The sequence below is a fragment of the Poecilia latipinna genome, unplaced genomic scaffold (assembly GCF_001443285.1).
Source record: "Poecilia latipinna isolate Pla-1442-1.1 unplaced genomic scaffold, P_latipinna-1.0 Scaffold58, whole genome shotgun sequence".
In the NCBI taxonomy this organism is placed as follows: domain Eukaryota; kingdom Metazoa; phylum Chordata; class Actinopteri; order Cyprinodontiformes; family Poeciliidae; genus Poecilia; species Poecilia latipinna.
The window spans coordinates 15392-33532 of NW_015112674.1; the positions used below are offsets into that span (position 1 = coordinate 15392).

General features: G+C 39.8%; 2 protein-coding genes across 2 annotated transcripts; one reads left to right on the plus strand and one right to left on the minus strand.

Annotated features, from left to right (window-relative positions):
- Window positions 1–4174: 4174 nt before the first annotated feature.
- Window positions 4175–13191, minus strand: kat7b (K(lysine) acetyltransferase 7b). The gene is made up of 14 exons (XM_015055281.1): window positions 12978–13191; window positions 11263–11413; window positions 10928–11176; window positions 10027–10109; window positions 9825–9908; window positions 9631–9729; window positions 9410–9520; window positions 8607–8798; window positions 8359–8448; window positions 7409–7549; window positions 7214–7307; window positions 6846–6992; window positions 5225–5331; window positions 4175–5111 (listed from the first exon to the last, which is right to left on the minus strand). Exons 1-14 carry the CDS (start codon window positions 12993–12995, stop codon window positions 5010–5012), a joined length of 1668 nt encoding a protein of 555 aa, XP_014910767.1. The 5' UTR covers window positions 12996–13191; the 3' UTR covers window positions 4175–5009.
- Window positions 13192–14986: 1795 nt separating this feature from the next.
- ptges3l (prostaglandin E synthase 3 like) lies at window positions 14987–17906 on the plus strand. Its single transcript, XM_015055333.1, has 7 exons — window positions 14987–15166; window positions 15286–15399; window positions 15474–15540; window positions 15624–15722; window positions 15826–15915; window positions 17590–17652; window positions 17752–17906. Exons 1-7 carry the CDS (start codon window positions 15132–15134, stop codon window positions 17758–17760), a joined length of 477 nt encoding a protein of 158 aa, XP_014910819.1. The 5' UTR covers window positions 14987–15131; the 3' UTR covers window positions 17761–17906.
- Window positions 17907–18141: the final 235 nt, after the last annotated feature.

Sequence of the window (18141 nt, forward strand, 5' to 3'; positions counted from 1 at the left end):
CTGATAATAGGACAATATTTACTGCTCATGATTTTTACATACAACAGTTCACATACAGTATGCAAGTAGGTTGCTTACCATACATTTTTTTCTATTAATGAAATGTCTCTCCCCACAAGCAACAGTCATATGGTGCCCCTGACCGTGTCAACAGGTCATTGTTTTTTACAACTGGGAGCAGTTGATTAGCATCTGAAAGGCTCATATTATACCTGAACAACAACCTCAAATCCCAGAGAGATTTAAAAGGAGGCTTCATGGATGCAGAGTAGGAAGCAAAGAGTGAAGGTGGCTCCAAAGTCTAATGTCTGCTCAGCTTTCTAACTACAGTATTCGCCCAGACAGAGGATTACAGAAGAGAAGCAAAAACAAATGAGGTAGATTAGCAGAGCTTGCTAACAGGTGGTGGCATCATCCAGGACAGACTGCTGTGGAATCTTGTCTCTGCTGCCAGGAACTTGAGCTTTTAGGATGTCATCAAAGTCATGAGACTGTCATACAGAAACAGTCTTCAGTCAGAGGCTTTTCTGATTTGTTACAAGATTGACTGTTATTGGAGATTCTTCCTGCCCACAGCATCACCTTCTACTACCAGTCTTTAAAGATTCCTGGATGATACGAGTTACAACATTTAATTTCCCTTTGGGATAAACTGAACCAAGTAAAAGTTGATTTGAATTTAGCTGAATTGTAGTTCTTTTGGAACTACAATTCCAACAGAATATTTTTTGTAATGTGATTCTTATAATCGATCTGGGCAAGTTTAGAAACATCCAGTCAGAGACACTGAAGAATGGTTAGAACCGCAAGGATTTCAAATAATGAAATGGATCAGAACTGTCCAGAGATTAAAACCATTCAGAAAGACTGAACTTTATCAGAAGAGGTGAATATACCACATTAGCTCCATCATTGGCTTCTTCTGCCACCTTGTGGTCACCTGTAAGAAACATCCAACCGGGCTGTCGGTTTCAGAGAAACCCTGGTAAACAGAGAACATGGTGGCCTTTTGATGTCACACGAACTCACTGATGTAAAAAGCCATAAACGACAGAAAACACACTGGTTCTTATTAGTACCAGCCTGAGAAAAACCATGCACAGATGTTTCATATTTTTCATCTGTCATGTACAATTTCCTTTTCTGGTGATGATCAGTAAAACACAGTAGACTATGGGCTGTGTTGTAACTGCAATATGAGAAAAGCCTACAGAGCTGACTCACTGTCTGCATGTCAGAGGAAAAGGAGATATATAGAAGTGGAGTGGGATTTCTAATTGAAAGGAGAAACAGATGATGACTGAAGGGTTCAAAGCTAACCATTAGATCAACAGGGATTTATTTCAAAAAGGACAAGCAGTCATATTAGAGACTGATGCACATTCAGTAAGGATATGAACATGACTTCCATTAATTTTCTACAACCTAGCCTTAACCATAACCCTAACCATCACATACCTAACCCCAAAAACAGCATTTCCCCTCATGAGGACCAAGAATTGTCCCCTCAAAAAGCAGTGGTTCCCACAACTCCACAAGGTAGACCAGATCCCCATGAGGATATTAAAACCAGGTTAAAACTGAATCTCAACCTGTCAGGAATGTCCAACATGAAGGACAAATATCTATTCCCTTTACTTCCTTTGTCTCCATGAAATGATCTGGAAGGAAATGAAACCTCAGGTTAAGTTGAGCCTCAGCTCTCTGAGAAGAATCAGAATTGGGGGACATGGCCCCCCTCTCCCCCCCCCTCACTGCATCACATTGAATTGCGGCGTCCTGCCATTACAGGACCTCTTTTGTGACTCAGCCATTTCATATGCAGATCCTGCGAATAGGATTTCTTTTGATTCACCTCTCCACGTCAAGACCCCCCCCCCCTCTACACACACACACACACACAAGGGCTGTTCAGGTGTAATTGCCTTTCAGGCATAATTGCTGCAGGCTTTTCTTGTTTGTGGAAGCACCTGCATGGGGATCAAAGCATTTGATGTTTGTTGTCAGCTTTGTTTCAAGTGGGTGTCCTCACAGCACACACATTGTCACGTAATTACCTCTCTAGAAATTTCTATGGCTGCGGTAATAGAAGACTTCCTTAAAGCGACAATATTATGTATCTTCTAGGCACATAGCGCCATTTTACAGCCTAATCAAATTACTGTTACCTTCAGTTGTTATAAAAATTGTATATATACCAAATATGACCTAAAAGAAATTTGACTTGGTACTTCAACACCTTGAAATTGGGCCTCCGTCTCCTTAAAAACTCCTGCTCTTTCTGAAACTCCGCCTTCAGAAGGTCATCACAACATGGCTCCTCTATTAACCATTTAACAACATTTTTACCAGCGTTGCTCTGAGAAGTAGCTCCTATAATAAGCTCAGCTGAAGCACAGTTCCACCAGGTATCTCCTCATTTCTACTGGCTAATCTGGAGGAGTTGGGAAGATGCAGAGGGCTGTCAATCATGCCTGAGCACTCAACCCCTTGCTCTCTGTTACGCTACAGCTTCTCCCTGTCAGCAGAGCTTGTTGTGAATGCTAATGCTAATTAGCATGCCCACCGATGACAGCAGATAAACAGTTTTCCTGTAAGTTGTTTCTCTACCATTAGCACATTTAACAGTGTCTGCATGAGGTTGATTGACAGCGCTAAAACCTTCCCCCTGGCTTTGATTGGTTGGTTTTGGTTGGAGAGGTACATTTCTTCAGCTCAATTTTTTTCACAGATCATCTGTCTCAAAAAAGTTTTTCATTAAAAGGTACAAACTGTTGCTCATGTTGGATTTGTTGCTGCTTCTTGGCCAGGACTCCCTTGAAAAAGAAAACTTTAATCTTAACAGGTTTTGATCCTGGTAAAACAAAGTCAAATAAAAATAATTTTTTAAAAACACATGGTGCACAAAAAACTTTGAGCTGCCTCGTTGCCGAAATGTGCCATTCAAATAAACTGACTTGCAGCAGAATAACACTTCAGATCAGACAGCATCAGTTGACCAAGTCAGTCGATACAACAATAAAATCTGTAAAGATAAATTATACAAACAGCAAAGCCGGGCATCTGCCTGTCTCCATGAGATTAAAGGAACAGTGAACACAAGGAACCACTGGATATTTAACATCGGGCAGCTCCAATGTCTAATAAAACTGGAAATTAGCTTAAAAAGTAAATATTTGAGTTTGGATATTGTTTTTTTTTTTTTTTCCTGCTGTTTATAAAGTTTTAAATGACACCGTCTAAAGCAGTATAAAATAACCTATAATATAACATGTTAAAGTTGTTCACCTTTACTAACTGTAAGGACTGAATGAAGAAAATCAAGACCTTATACAATTGAATCAATGTGACATATATGAAACGTTACACGTCTAAAATGTGATGCGTGGATAATTATGATCAAAGGGGAGGGGCTGCAGAGCGAGGGGCGTTTAAGAACATAAATACAGCCTGGAGCAGAACACTGGTTCATCAGACATCGCTGCGTTTTATTTAAAACATCACTGAGAACCTGAGCAGAATCATCCCCCCCCACCCCGACCAAAACATGGAGAATTGGAAGATCCAGCTCGTCGTCGTGACTTTTTGCGTGCTGATGCAAACTTCCAAAGGATCAACTAGTGGCGGCGAAGACGAGAGAAGGCTGTCCAGACACTGGCAGGTGAGAACAGGTTTATTTCAGTTATTTTAAAGATTCTTGCATCAATGCCTGATTTTCCTGGCAGTATGAGTTTGTGGACAGCAGCCCTGCAGACAGCCTGATGAAAAGATCCAAAGCCCTTCGATTCTACGGCTTGATGGGAAAAAGAGCAGGTAGCATCTGAACACTTCAGCAAATCACATCCTACAGCATCATTCAGATGATCTGCTTTGATTTCTTCACAGTGACGAAGAAACCGTTTCAAGTGAAGAGGCGTGAGTAATCTGAGCTCTCCTTTTTTACATAACTTTTTTTAAAATGATCTTTTCCCTCAAAATTTTTAAGTTATTTTTTGTTTTGTGTAATTTTAAGTGACTATCATTTTTAAAATTATTTTTTAAATGATTTCTTTAAAAAAATATTTTTCTTTTTTTTTCTACTTGTAGGAAACAAGGGGGTTGCATTCGTGGGTCTGATGGGGCGAAGTGTTTCCACCGAAGGTGAGCAACTATTAAAAAACAAGCAAAGAAAAAGTGAAAATATCAAGGCAGCTTTATTGGTAGAGACGGTTTTAAAAAGCAGATGATCACCAAGCGCATGTGGTCCCGTTCAGATGCGTTCTGTTTGTTTCAGAGTCTGTGAGCGGAGTGAATCCTGCTGCAGCAACCAGAGAGACCGAGCATCAAGAGGAACCGTCCCAGCAGGGTATGACCGGAGCAGTACAAAAAACCTGAGCTTGGCTTACGTTCAACATCATTTTTTTTGTCCTCTCAAAGCAAACTAAAAATCATATTTTTTTCCCATTTATTTGGCAGGTTCCCTAAAGGAATGGATACACTTCTTGTACTAATCAGACATACGGGGAAAAAGAAAAACATCTATACGTTTACACCAACCAAAGACTATAAAAAATATTTTTTAGTAAAAAAATTTTCCCCTGTTTTTTTTTTTTTTTTTCCAATCATGCCAAACAGGAATAACTACCATCTTAATGATGCACATTATTTGAAAGAAATAGTAATAAAAAAAAAAGAAATGTGGAAATGCTGCCGAATGTCTTTATGTATTCAATTCATCTGTGAGCAAAGTGGAACATTCATGTCTCTCCACCAGACCAGGTCAACTCATCTAACATTCACAACAAAGTGAGACGAAGGCCCTTTAAAAACAAAAACTCTTCCTCTAGCTGTAAATGCTTCAACCCATGATGCTGAGGATAGAAACGGACATAAAAAGATGCAGAGAAATGATCTGGATACACGAGTAAAAGAAAAGTAACACTGATCTTCACTGACGAGTCAAAGGTCTTAGGCTACTTGTGGTTTTGGAGGCTGGTAGTGACGGTTCAGTAGCCTCAGGGTGTTGTGCTTTATGTCCCTTTGGGAGGCGTCCATTTTAGCGAGCTCGGGTCGATGGTTTTGTTGCTGTTACCTCGTTTGATCTCCTTCGCTTTCCACTCGTCGATCAGGTCCTGGGAGGAAATGGAGGCAGCGCTCAAACAGGTGGAATCACATTTATGAAACGGAATCTGATCGTAACTCAACAGGAGATTGGGGTCACTCAGCGGAAACGAGTTGATCTCACCTGTCGTTTCAGTACTAAGTGCTTCCCCTTCCAATACTTGAGCATCTGGAGGGACTGCAGGGTGCTCACAATGTCCACTGGATTCACTGCCGTTTCCTGACTGATCTCTGAACACACAATACAAACTTACATCAATGATTTCATTTAGAGACTTGTTATATACATCCAGGGTTTCCCCCAGTGTATTATAAGCCTGGCGGGCCACTAGGATTTACTTGTGTCCCACCAGGCTAAGCATTGCTTATTTATTTAAGTCTTTTTAAAATGTTTGCATACTTGGTGTTCAGGCATTAATCTTCCAGTTTTTCAATGACACATAATTATCAAGTGATATTTTCAAATTTCAACATTAAAACATGTTTTAACTCAAAAACACGAAGGCCGCTGGATGAATGACTGCTCTAGCGCCCAACCAACGGGCTTAGCAACTTTTCTGGGGGAAACCTTGTACATCTATTCATACATGAACACCATTTTAAGCTTTTATTTCTATTTCTATATCATGATGATTATGACTTGCAGCTGAAAAAACCCCAAAAACTCAGTATTAGATTACGGCTGAAATGATTAATCGGATTAAAATAATACACTAATTGAACAATTGCCAACTAATTTATTAATTGATCACTACCTGGAGTATGCAGACTTTACATAATGCTGCTCAGAGAAAAACAAACTCAGAACAGCAACTAGACCAAAAACTATAAATATTTTGCATTTAAGAATTAGTTTCACCTGGTCGGGCCTGTCGTGTTAAATTTATTTACAATAAATGATCCCAGACTATACTTCCTTCACTTCACACACTCCTCACCCAAATATGGCAGAGCCTAAGAGTGTTTTACCTGCTCAGAGAACCAAAATTCAGTTTTTAAAATGATGCTGTGAAACAGGAAGTGAAATTAGAAGGGGGGCCAAGAGGATTGGTCAAAATTCAGCCAGGGAAAAAGGAAATATAGAAACAGCTAAGGTGATTGGGCAGATTTGTGAAATCCTGTCACAATAAGAAATAAATGGATTCATCACAGGACAAAGAAAAATTAGCTCAATAATTTCCATTCTGCTGATCAATATTTTTTCAGAAGGGCAATTTTGTTTACATCGTCCATTTTATTTATGGTTTCAGTTGTGTGTGGCATTCATCTCAGCTTCATTTATCCTTTTTGGTGGTTGTGTCACATTTTGGTTATTTTAAAAGTCTTCCAGTTCCACTGTTAAATGTTTGTTAGAAATGAAAGATTATTGATCTTTGAGAGAGCGAACTTCCATTATTATCACCGTATTAGTTGAAAATGGTCTCAAAGCAACAATATTATCATTTATCAGTAATTTCTGGTGAAAACTGAAAGTCTATGCAAAATGTGTGAACAATGAGATAATTAGTATAATAGTAACAAATTAGAATTCATTATATCATATACTTCTCAGCATGCTAACAGTTCTGCATTATGAATCGTTTTTTGGTATAAGATCTCTGTGTGGAATCGATCTGGATTTCATATCTGGACCTGAATGACTGGAATGAACTCAGTTTTTAATGTTATTCTAATTCATTCAGATGTGCCTGTATAAACTGTTAGGACTTTATGGAGAAAAAATCCAAAGCTGCCCAACATGTCACCTTTAATGGAGATCTCCTTGCCCTGAAAGTTGTGCATGTATCTGAGTAGCACTTCCTTCCAGTAGCTACGGTAGCTGATGAGGCCCAGGTCGGACAGAGGCCTCTCTGGCGAGCCCACCTTCTCCTCTACTTTGGACAGCAGGTAACCTGGACAGCACAGAGGCTTGGTCAGCGACACAGAGCAAAACAAAACTGCTCCTCAGGTTATCCCCTGAGGAGCAGGGGTAACCGCTCCTACCCTCTTCTATGTGATGACGCTCCTCAGGGGAATATTTGATAATTGTTTCATCAATAATGAAACAATTATTGGAGCAATTGTTTCATAAATAATAGAGAACTAAAAGAAAAGTCCAGGTGTGTCTACATACTGAAATCGATGAGCATCTTGCCAAATCCCTGCCTCATGTACTGCGGCATGGTCAGGATACAGGAAACGTTGTAGTTCAGGAAGGAATTCTTCTCCTGGAAATTAAAAAAGTCATCAAAGCAACAGCTCAGAGTTAAGTTTATTTGACCATACATCTTACATTTAAAGAATATTACAGGAAGTGGTTTTGTTTTACCTTAGAGAAGTAGCCCACTAGGTGGCAGCCTGTGTTGTCAGCCTCCGTCATCACGTAGAAGAGGAAAGGCTCCACGTCGTAGTAAAGGGTTTTGTGGTCCAAGAAGAGCTTGGCCAGTAAACACAGGTTCTGGCAGTAAATCTGGGCAGAACAGAACCAACACTGACTGTGAATGGAACACGTTCCCTCAGGGTTCCTATGCAGTCCTCATGTTAAACACTGAACTTTACCAGGAGGGAATGTTAGAAGGCAGGAAGACAGGGGCAGATGGATGTTTTTATTTTACTCTTTTTACAGCTGTGAGCAGTGGTGGAAGACTAAAGCAATACACAGAAAAAACACCAGCTGACTTTAGTGAAACTTTGGCAGTAAGCCTGCTTTCTATGGGGATTATTAGCTCTTGTTTTTCCAGTCTGACGTTCATGGAGAACACCAGGAGTCTAACAAACTAATGGAGCCTCATTAACAGGCTGTGTGTTTGGTCAGCTGTCACAGCAGACATGATGGAAGCCGCAGACGCTTTTCAAACCTGCTGTTTGTGTGCTGAAGGACGGAAGAGGACTAGAGGAAAACCTGCTTCCTCTGAGCTGATACTTTAGCATCTTAGTCTTTGTACTTTAAAATAACTTTATCTTAATGACAACAATGGCAGTGTTTATTTAGGGTTTAGTCACTAAGTTTCTTCACTATGTAAACTACAGCCATGTGTAGAATGGTGAGAGCAGGAAAGCTCTGCTCTCAGTCAGGCCTGACTAGAATTACCTTATTCAGCATCTTTTTAAAAGCATAGATGGCATAACTTAAAATAAATTTGGCTTTGTAATTTAACACCTTGAAATTGGGCCTCTGTCTCTTTAAAATCCCGCTATAGTAAATGGATAAATAGGCAAATGGATGGATGACAGAAGGACAGACAGAAAGACGTTAAATTTAAATTTGATGTTCTTCACCTTATTTTTTTTGCCATCCACTTCAAACACAGATATAGAGCCCTTTCTGTAGACCTCGTCTCCTGGAGGATGCTTCCACACACATTTGGCCTGATAACACACAGGATAGAGGAAGTCAAAGCGTTGTCACAAAACACTACATATACAGAAAGTGTTCAGCATATTCAGCTAAGCTTTAGAGCCAAACTCAAGAATATTATGGCATACTGTCTGAGAAACGCACTGTTCTGTGTTGGTGGAAATCTCACCATGTGTCGCCTGAGAATGGTCTGGCTCTTCATGTACTTCAGGCAGAACTCGCAGACGTAGAGGCGGCCCAGGCGCGCGTACTCCTCAGGGTAGGGCGAGTGGTACCAGGTGTCTAACTCGTAGCGGCCAAACACGATGGTTTTGATCATGTTGCTGCCCTCGGTGATCTGACCCTGGATACGCAGCTTCTCCTGCAGAACGAAAAAAAAAACACAACAAACTCATCTGTTAAAGGCTGTGTGTGTGTGTGTGTGTGTGTGTGTGTGTGTGTGTGTGTGTGTGTGTGTGTGCGCGCGTGCGTGCGTGCGTGTTAGATAATCTGAGGCTGTACTGTGAATGCTGGGGGTTTAATGTTGTGGTGAGTTAAAGGGGCAGTATTATGCATCTTTCACCACCTGCTATTATTTTATACCACAATCTTGCAACTATGTTACCTTTGTTATAAAAATGCTGAATATATCAAATATGACTTAAGAGAAATTTGACTTCATAATTTAACGGCTTAAAATTGGACCTCTGTCTAAGAAGCTTATGCTCTTTCTAAAAACTCCACCTTCAGGAAGTCATCACAGCCTGGCTCCTTTATTAAACCTTTAACAACATTTTTAGCTGTGTTGCACTGAGAAGTAGCTCTAATAAAGAGTTCAGCAAATGAACAAGGTTTTCTCAAACATGCTTGAAAGAATCAAAGCAACACTCCAGGTATGTTCTTATAAAGGAATAACATTATAAATGATGTAAAGCTCAAAAAAGTGGATTTGACATGATACCAGCCCTTTAAGCAGGCAGCAGACAGCATTACCAGGTCTTCAGATGCGCGGGCCTGAGCTTTCCTGAACAGCTCCAGGTCGTAGTCGCTGGTGATGTTCTCCAGCAGAGGCTCTCTGGTGTTGCCGTATGTCTGCCGATGTTCCTGACGACGGAACAGGAAGTGAGGCGGCAGTTCCACAGCAACGCTTTATAACGAAGCAGTGATCCCAGCTTTAAACAGACGGGAGGTCGGACCGTATGTCGCTAACATACCATGTGCTTCTCCTTCTGTTCCTTCTGCAGCCCAGAGTTTCTGCCCTTCCTCATCTCAGCGACCTGCTCCTTGTATCTGCTCTGTTTGGGCGTTGGCGTCTAGAGATCAGGCACAAAAACAAACATCACTTTTTCTGCGTGCATGGCAACCGCCTTGTGACAAACACTAAGTGACGCTGAATATTCCAGACTACCTGGTGGCGAGTTGCATGCCGTGAATTGCCTTCGTCCTGCGTCTTCATCTCCTCTTCCTGTTTCTCCCGGCTGACGGCTTTCACCTGCCAAGAGAAGATGAAGAATTAAAGCTCACTGGGGTCACATGTGCTGCTTTACTCATTTAGACTATCGATTCTAATCAAGCTGCACACAAGACACCATGTTGGTCATTAACCTCACCTTGCACTCGTCAGCAGAGAGGTTGTGGTAGAGAGGACACCCTGATATAGCAAAATGGCGCTCGTGTTTCCCAGTGAGGTGGCCTACGCAAAGAAAGAGGCTGACGATTAGAATCAAACCAGGATGTGATGGTAGAGAAACGAACGGAACACAAAACATCTGAATCAGATGTTTTGTGTTCCGCAGCAGAGTACACACACACCAAACGGTTCTACGGTTTCTGTCTAATATTAGAAACAAGTCGATCATCAGAATCTTAAGAGAATCATAACATGTTGAGAAACAGAAGAAAAATGTAATACTTTTGTTAAATTTTAAAGGACAGATAAAACATTTTTTGTGAACTGCAAGCAATGTAAGTTACTGGATGTGAACTGAATATATTACACTGTAGTTAATTATGTGTTTAACCTAAGATGACATGGACTCTGCCAGGTTGATTTGGTTGTTTTCTTTAATTTCTATAAATGGTTTTAGTGATGAATGTAACTGTAACTACTGCAATTATTGCAGTATTTGTTCTCTGCTTTTTAGTTGTAGCTAAACAGAAGACAGCACACAGAGGGTCCAGGACTCTTCCTGGTCTGGAGATGATCCAAACCAGACCGGTCATAGATCTGTCTCTGAATGAACCAAACTGGTGAAATGTAAGAGAACAGACTCTGTGCTGCTCTATAAGCAAAATAAGTTTGTGCAAAGAATTTTTTTCTTTTGTTTTGTTTTTTTTCCTTTGGCCACAAATATTAAAAGGCAGATTTTATTCCAGTCTGAGATTATGCAACCGCTAGAAAAGATTTAGTTATTTTAAGGTTTTGCTTGTTTATCAAGGATTCCAATACTGACGCAGAGCGTTGTAAAAGATCCCCAAGTAGAAAAACGTGCATCAAAGCTGAACTCATACCAAGGGAATTACAGCCGGGCGTCGGGCACTTCATGTTGAAGTTGTATGTCTCATGGCAGCGCCGGCGTTTGGGTCGATGGGACAGGTCCTTATCCGAGTCCCTGTTGGCCTGATCTTTGGATTGGCTCTCATCATGAGACGCGTTGGGGCTGGAAATGTCCAGCTCGGACTCAGAGGACGGGGCATTTCCTGTGGGTGTGAGCGGTGGTGATTCATCGTGGTCTGCAGCACGCTTCAGATCCGGAGTATCTGATGAGAGAGGGACGAAAACAAAGTCAAGCATCAGTTTTAATGGTCCAGTTTAAGACTCCTGCCTTCTAGAGACAATAGCCCACCCTGAGAGCTCTGGCTGAGGCGGGTAGAAGCTCTGGTGAGGCGCTGTCTCTTGGGCATGTTTCCATCGCTCTCTGAGCTGTTGGTCTGCTCCCGTTCAGCAGAGGAGTCGGAGTCTTCAGTTCCATCAGACACGCTCCCAGTCAAAGGCCTCTGCCAAGAGAAAGCAGCTTAAATGAGGCTAAAACGAGATGACACAAATTATTTTTATATCAATTATAGAGGAAAATTAACCTCCAAAGAAACCCTGTAGCGCATTTATTTCCTGTTCTATTCCTACATTTGTTAATGCTACTGCTATTTGTGCTCTGAATGCTTGATTGGTGTTTATGCTACTGGTTTAGCTATATATGAGCAATACGACAGATTATAGATGAAGTGCCGTCAGATCAACAGCATAAAAACCCACACTGTGAATGAAATATTGTATAATCTGAACAGCAGGAGTCATCAATATGAACGTTTTCCCTTTTTGATGACGGAGCTCCTCATTCATTTGAAAGCCAGGGTTCCAAACTTTCCAGACTGGCCATTCTTTACATCCATTTTAAAAGACAAAACAGCAAAGTTCACAAAGAAATAAGGACAGACATTACAATGATAGAGAGGCTGCAAAAACAGGAAGGACGGAGGAGAGAAAAACACAAGAAAGGGAACAAGGGCAGAAGGGGAGGAAGGACACAAAAAACAAAAAAGGAAGTACACCAGGGAGGTAGGACACATCTAGGAAGGACAGAGAGAAAGAGGGGAATTATTAAGTCCACATGAGGGAGGAAGGAAAAAAAAGTGAACACAATGACATCATAACTGTTTCCGCATTATAGCTTATCATGTAGTATTCTAATCTAAACAATGTCAGATGAGACAGGACTGAAGCAATACAACCCATACCTAAAATACAGTTCAGACGAATCAGAATAAGCATTTAAAGGGCTTGGTTTATGACACCAATATAGAAAACCTTTATGTTTTAATTTGGTTAGCCAGCTGCTGAGATCCTTTCATCACACTCATACAAACTTGATCTTTGTCACGCATTGTGTTGTCATGGAGCTGGTCAGGAACCATCAGCTGCTTCTTTGTCTGTTTACGGATTCAAGTTGCAACTACTTGGCAATTTCCACAAAACTAAACAGTTGTTTCATTCATTCAAATTTCCCTGAAATGCGTCTCAGTGATTTACCAGACGAAGCAGTTTACAAGGTTCGCTCCTCAACCCATTATTATGGAAGTTAGCCGTTAGCCCTTCTGTGACGGACTGTACTGACTAATACTGTATTTTAACTTTTACTCTTCAAAAACACAATATTAACGCCGTACAGTTAATAAGACTGTACAAGTTCACTTCGTATGTCGTCCAAAGATAAAATCGGCATTAATATAATCTTTATGCTTGTCTATATTTTGGTAGTACCAAACCCCAAATGTTACATATGGGTTTTCTGTTTATACCGCCCACAGAGGCTACACCATAGCACTATTGGTTGAAAACGTTGACAAAAGCTAAACATAACTACGGGAAAGCGAATAAAAATGGTTGTTTTGACGTCGTCTGGTTGAATGAGTAGCTAAAGTTTGTTTCAGGGTGGCAAATGACCAACTTACTACAAGAAACACCGTGGAACCTTCTAGCTCTCCGCTTAGAGAATGGAGCACTCTGATGCTAACTCTGCTATTGCTAACCGTGTTTAGCAACCCACTGTATCTGCTTTCTTACCTGTCGTGTGCGCGGCATGTCTCCTTTGATTGACGCTTTTTCAACTGAGATTGGAGCAACAAACAGAAATTCCCTATTGATTTACGATAAAACAAAGGACGGGAGACACTATTTAATGATTATTGTCATAAATTTGTTTATGATCGCCCGGGTAGTCTGGCGCCACATCCCTACCCAGACTGAGCAGGGAATTACATTTCCGGTGACGACAGCAACAGGCCTCCATACCCCAGGGGCTGTCATGTTGCTCATAATATACATTTTTCATATGGAATACACAAACTACACATAGGTATGACCATAGAGATGCTTTGTTTATGGTTATGAGACATACAAAAAGTCACACATATAGTTTTATATATACACTTGTACAAAAAAACAACAGAGTGCTTATGAAAACCTTTTTAAATTTTTTCTTTATCTGTGCCATTCTAGCACACGAATATGCTTTAATCTAAGACATTTCCCTGCAGCTCTGTAAGGTTGGTGTCAGGCAACACCAACCACAGAGTGGTGTGAACCTCCACGCCAGTGTCAAGTCTCTCACAACCACCAATAGGTTTCTTCCAGGATTGTCCTGTCTTTAGCCCAACCAATCATCCCATCAGTTTGAACCATCTTTAGTTTCTCTACTTTAGCAAAGCTTCCCAACAGCATGAGACCACCACCCTGGGTTAAGGATGATGTGCAGGGTTAGCTTTCTACCACCTTTATGTAGGACCAAATAATTCATGTTTGGTCTCATCTCACTAGAACAATGGAGTCCAGGCCAAAGTGGACATTTACAGTCCTCAAACAATTTCTGATCTCAAAAAATATTATAGCAGTTCATCTAAAAGCATTCGTGTGAACAGAATATTAATTTGAAGTTAGGGGTAGGTTACTGAAAACAGAAACATGTGGAAAACAAAACATGTAACGTGTTTTCAGTCATACCAAATGACTTCTACAAAAGCTAAACTGTGTAAAAGGCAAAACATTTCAGCTGTAACTCTAAGCAAGTTGACACACAAGACCTTTTTTTGTTGTACTGACATTACTCATTGAGCATAAACAATAATCTCAGCAAGTATGCAGTAATTATGCTTCTACAATCCGCTGACTCATCGGCAATAATTTTCAATGACACAATAATGACAAACTCCAGTTGCACCTTTAGCTTCATACTTCAGCACAGAACTGCATAAACCATGCTGCCCTCTAAAGTGTGTCACTGGGATAACTGAGAGGATGGAAACAAAACTGAAATATTGCTTACACCCTGGAAGCTTTATGCAGGCCTTTCAAATATGTATTTTGAAACAATAACGCATCATTTTCAGTCAGTTTCCATCAAACACAAATTCTTATTTTGAGATTAAAACTCAAGATTCTAAAACTTGAGTTTTTGTGTGACTGGAAATGTTTTTTCTGTGTGCTGTTCTCAATATGTGTTTCACACAGTCATGGAGCTCCATTTCCCATGTGAATAATCATTGGCCTCTTTGTAAATAACCACCAAATGCGAATCAGACGATGGTTTGAAGGTTCATAAAAGATCATTCATATGATCTGCTATGGCGCTTTTGGAATTGAAGTTAAAGACTTTAGTAGACCGCTTTTTGGTCTTGATTATTCTCTGAAAAACCACTTTCTTCATCCTCCAGAATCAAATAATCTGGATTTTTATCCAAATTAAGATGGCAAGATAGTTTCTTTTGTCGTTTTTTACTAGTACGATTATATGTCTTAAAACTATCAAGTGTACAATATCTTAACAAAAATCACTTTAGATGTTCTGAACAATCCTTTTAGCAACAAAAGTAAGGAAAACTGTAAGAGTTTAACTGTTTCTGTTATTTTTGGCCTAAATCTCCCAACCCCTCTGCCCAATTGGGTGTTTCAGTGAGTGGTGGGGGATTAGAGAGGGCTTGAGCGAAGTGTTGTAGAACCCAGAAACTGCTTTTGCCTTCTGGAGTGTTCCACAGCCAGCCTATAAAGGGCAGAGAGGGGGCTGTGGGAGGTCTCACTCTCAGCAGCTGATATTGCTCTATCTATAGCTTCTTGGGCCTGGTCGCTGTATTAGAGCGTATGGCATGACACGCACCTTTTACTTTTCTGTGATTTAAAGAAATAAAAGAAGTAGCTGCTCTTTTAATTTTTCCAGGAATCAGAATGAACAAACCAAAGATTGTGAGACCAGAAGTAAGGTAGGTGTTGGTTAGTGCAGTAGGAAGAAGCTGCTCATGTGTGAACCTTTGTTTTGAGCTTTCAGGTTTGAATCTTCACACCGATAAAACAAATCACCACTGACTCTGTGTCTCAACAGTCAGCCGGCACATGCGCTGTGGTTCGACAGGAAGAAATACGTCACCATCAACTTTGTTGTTCAAAAGCCGACAGATGTCCAAGTGGACATCCAGCCAGACAAAATGATTTTGTGGTGGGTTTGTATAATTTACTCTGCTGATAACTGCACACTGTTTTCATCTGACTAAACTTCTACCTGTTAAACAGCTGCAAAAATGACACAGATGACGTCTTCTACAATGAACTACACTTTTATGACAAAGTCCAAATCTATGTAAGTATTCACCTTTTGAAACTTCTTGTGTTTACTAACTTACATGTTAAATACAACATGGAAATGCTTTCAACACTTTCAAGGACTCCAGAGAGAGAGTGCATGAACGCACCATCAACTTCTTGCTCAGAAAGATGAAACCAGACGTTGCATGGCCTCGTCTCCAGAAGGACCCTGCAAAGGTAGCAGCAGTAAAAAGCTCTCATCTTGCACAAATTTAATTGATGTGACATTTTTGTATTGTTGAGTTGAGTGTTTAACAATACGTTGTTGCTCCTCCTGCAGCCCAGCTGGATTTCCGTAGACTTTGATAACTGGAGAGACTGGGAGCATGAGGAAGATGAGGGAAAGGCAGAGTACGACCAATACATGGATGTGAGTGGGACCCACACTCTGCACTGCTTAAGCTATTTTGAGTTGCAACACAAAATCCTGTTGAATTTCATTAGGTTTTCATGCAGCTGTCCAGGCCTCTGCATCCTGCAGCTCTTGAGCCATGTGTGGCTTTTCATAACTTTAGCCATATATGTTAAAGATCTGAGAAATATTCAAAAATATAAAGGCAAAAAAAAAATTATATGAGAATATTTTGGGTATTGTTTTTTCATACTTTGCTCAAAATTTCCACAAAGGAATTGTGATACCAGGAATTCATTGTTTTTTGTTTCTTTTTGTTTGTTTTATTGTCCTCTTATTAAAGTTTGAAGTTATTCTTTGTTGTTAGACATTAGATTTACATTTTTATTTTATTAATTTAACTGTAAAACAAAAGCTATTTATATATCAGGTGTCCATACAATTGAAAAAGCCTCACATATGACTACAGATCATTTTGTTTATTAAGAAAAAGCTCCAAACTTACCCTGTGGACTATAAATGTTCCTGAAACCTGCAATAGACCAGCAAAGAGTAGTGCAGGTTTCTAAAATGGCAGGAAATGACATCATTTTCAATTACTTATTTATTTTTACAACACAAAATTTTGCATGTAGTGTGTATTTGGATTCAGCCTCATTATTTTTCTGAACCATATTTTACTGCAACTAGAACTGCAACTTCTTAGCTGTTAGTTCAAGCTTAGTCCATCTGGAAAATCTGACATCTGAACATGAAATTTCAAATCTTCTCTAATGGATTTAAGTCTGAACTTGGAATAAGCCATGTTAGCATGTGAACCCTGTTTAAACCTAAACCCTTCCATCTAGCTCTAGCTGCATGTCTGGTTGTTTTTCCTGCTGGAAGGTGAACATACAGTGCAAACAGATTTTCGTCATATCCTTAGCTCCGTCTTCCCTCCACTCTGATCAACTTCTCTGTCCCTGCAGAGGAAAAACATAACCACAGCATGAAGCTATCCCCACGTTTTATTAAATAATGATGGTGTGCTCAGAGGGCACACCATCAGAGAGGGATGTGCACAGACTTTTCAATAAATTTTTAAAATAATGTTCTCCTCAAAACGCTGCCATGAATACATAATTAAACATCCTGTCAACTGATTCCTCTGAGTTGTGGATCTCTGAAGCTCTCCCGTTACGATTCTTTTCTTCATCTGCGATCAATGTTCTGCTTGGTCAGATTTCCAGTTTATCTGACCAGTGCTCACATTTTCATCATACTGCAGCCACAAACTTTATTGTATTTCATTAGGATTCCGACATAAAATCTGGAAGTTGTGGCGTATATTCAGCCTATTTATGTACAAAATATTTGCAAAAGAACTTTTGGAAATTGTATCTTCCTTCCATTTCACAGTTAGACATTACATTGTGTTGCTCTGTCACATAAAATCCTGATGAAACAGTAAAGTTTGTATTTGGAGTACACTGTAAAAAAAATCTCTAATTTACAGTAAAAGACAGGCAACTGTAGTTGCCAGAATTTGATTGTATTTATACGGTAACATTTACAGTATTTTACCGTAAATTATAGACCTTTTTTTTTTTACAGTGCATGATGAAATGTAAAAAGATTCAAGGGTATGTTACAATTATGCAACATATGCATGATTAAACTCCTGGATATGTTTTTTTTTTTTTTCTTGGTCAGGGGATTCAAGAAATGACCAGTGAAAACAAAGGAGCCATACCGGACATGGGGGACCTCAGTGATGTAAGCAGAGGAATCTGGGAGCTTTCATTATGTAATACAGAAAAATTATAATTCAAATGAATATGTACTCAGACATGTATATATTTTCTTCTCTTGCAGTCTGACTGACACAGGTGGCTCTTCAGGATGGTTTTTGGAGACAGATTTTCCTATACAGCCCTGGATTGTAAATGCTGTGCTGATGCTTGTGAGAATTGTTGAGATGAAATTGTGTTACATGCTTTTTATATATAAATCTATTTTGTGCGTGCTTATTTGTGTATTATGTTGTATGATGCATTTTTGGTTATATTTTAAAAATGAACAGTCAACAAATGAAGTTGATACGTTGAAAAAGGTGATGGAGACAGATGGAAAAGCCTGGCATTTTTGTTAACTCCAGCAGGTGGCAGCATTGAAGGTATTCAAGCGGAATATTTTTTTGCTTCATATAGGATACCTGAAGAAATAAAAAACATTTATAGTCAGAAGTCAGATTTAATATTAAAT

Coding starts and splice junctions, on each gene's coding strand:
- kat7b (XM_015055281.1), bottom strand. Junction 10,110..10,927: donor GCCCGGCTGTAATTCCCTTG/GTATGAGTTCAG, acceptor TTCTTTGCGTAG/GCCACCTCACTGGGAAACAC. Junction 9,909..10,026: donor TCTCTGCTGACGAGTGCAAG/GTGAGGTTAATG, acceptor TTCTCTTGGCAG/GTGAAAGCCGTCAGCCGGGA.
- ptges3l (XM_015055333.1), top strand. CDS start 15,132: ATGAACAAACCAAAGATTGTGAGACCAGAAGTAAG. Junction 15,167..15,285: donor ATTGTGAGACCAGAAGTAAG/GTAGGTGTTGGT, acceptor GTGTCTCAACAG/TCAGCCGGCACATGCGCTGT. Junction 15,400..15,473: donor CCAGACAAAATGATTTTGTG/GTGGGTTTGTAT, acceptor CCTGTTAAACAG/CTGCAAAAATGACACAGATG.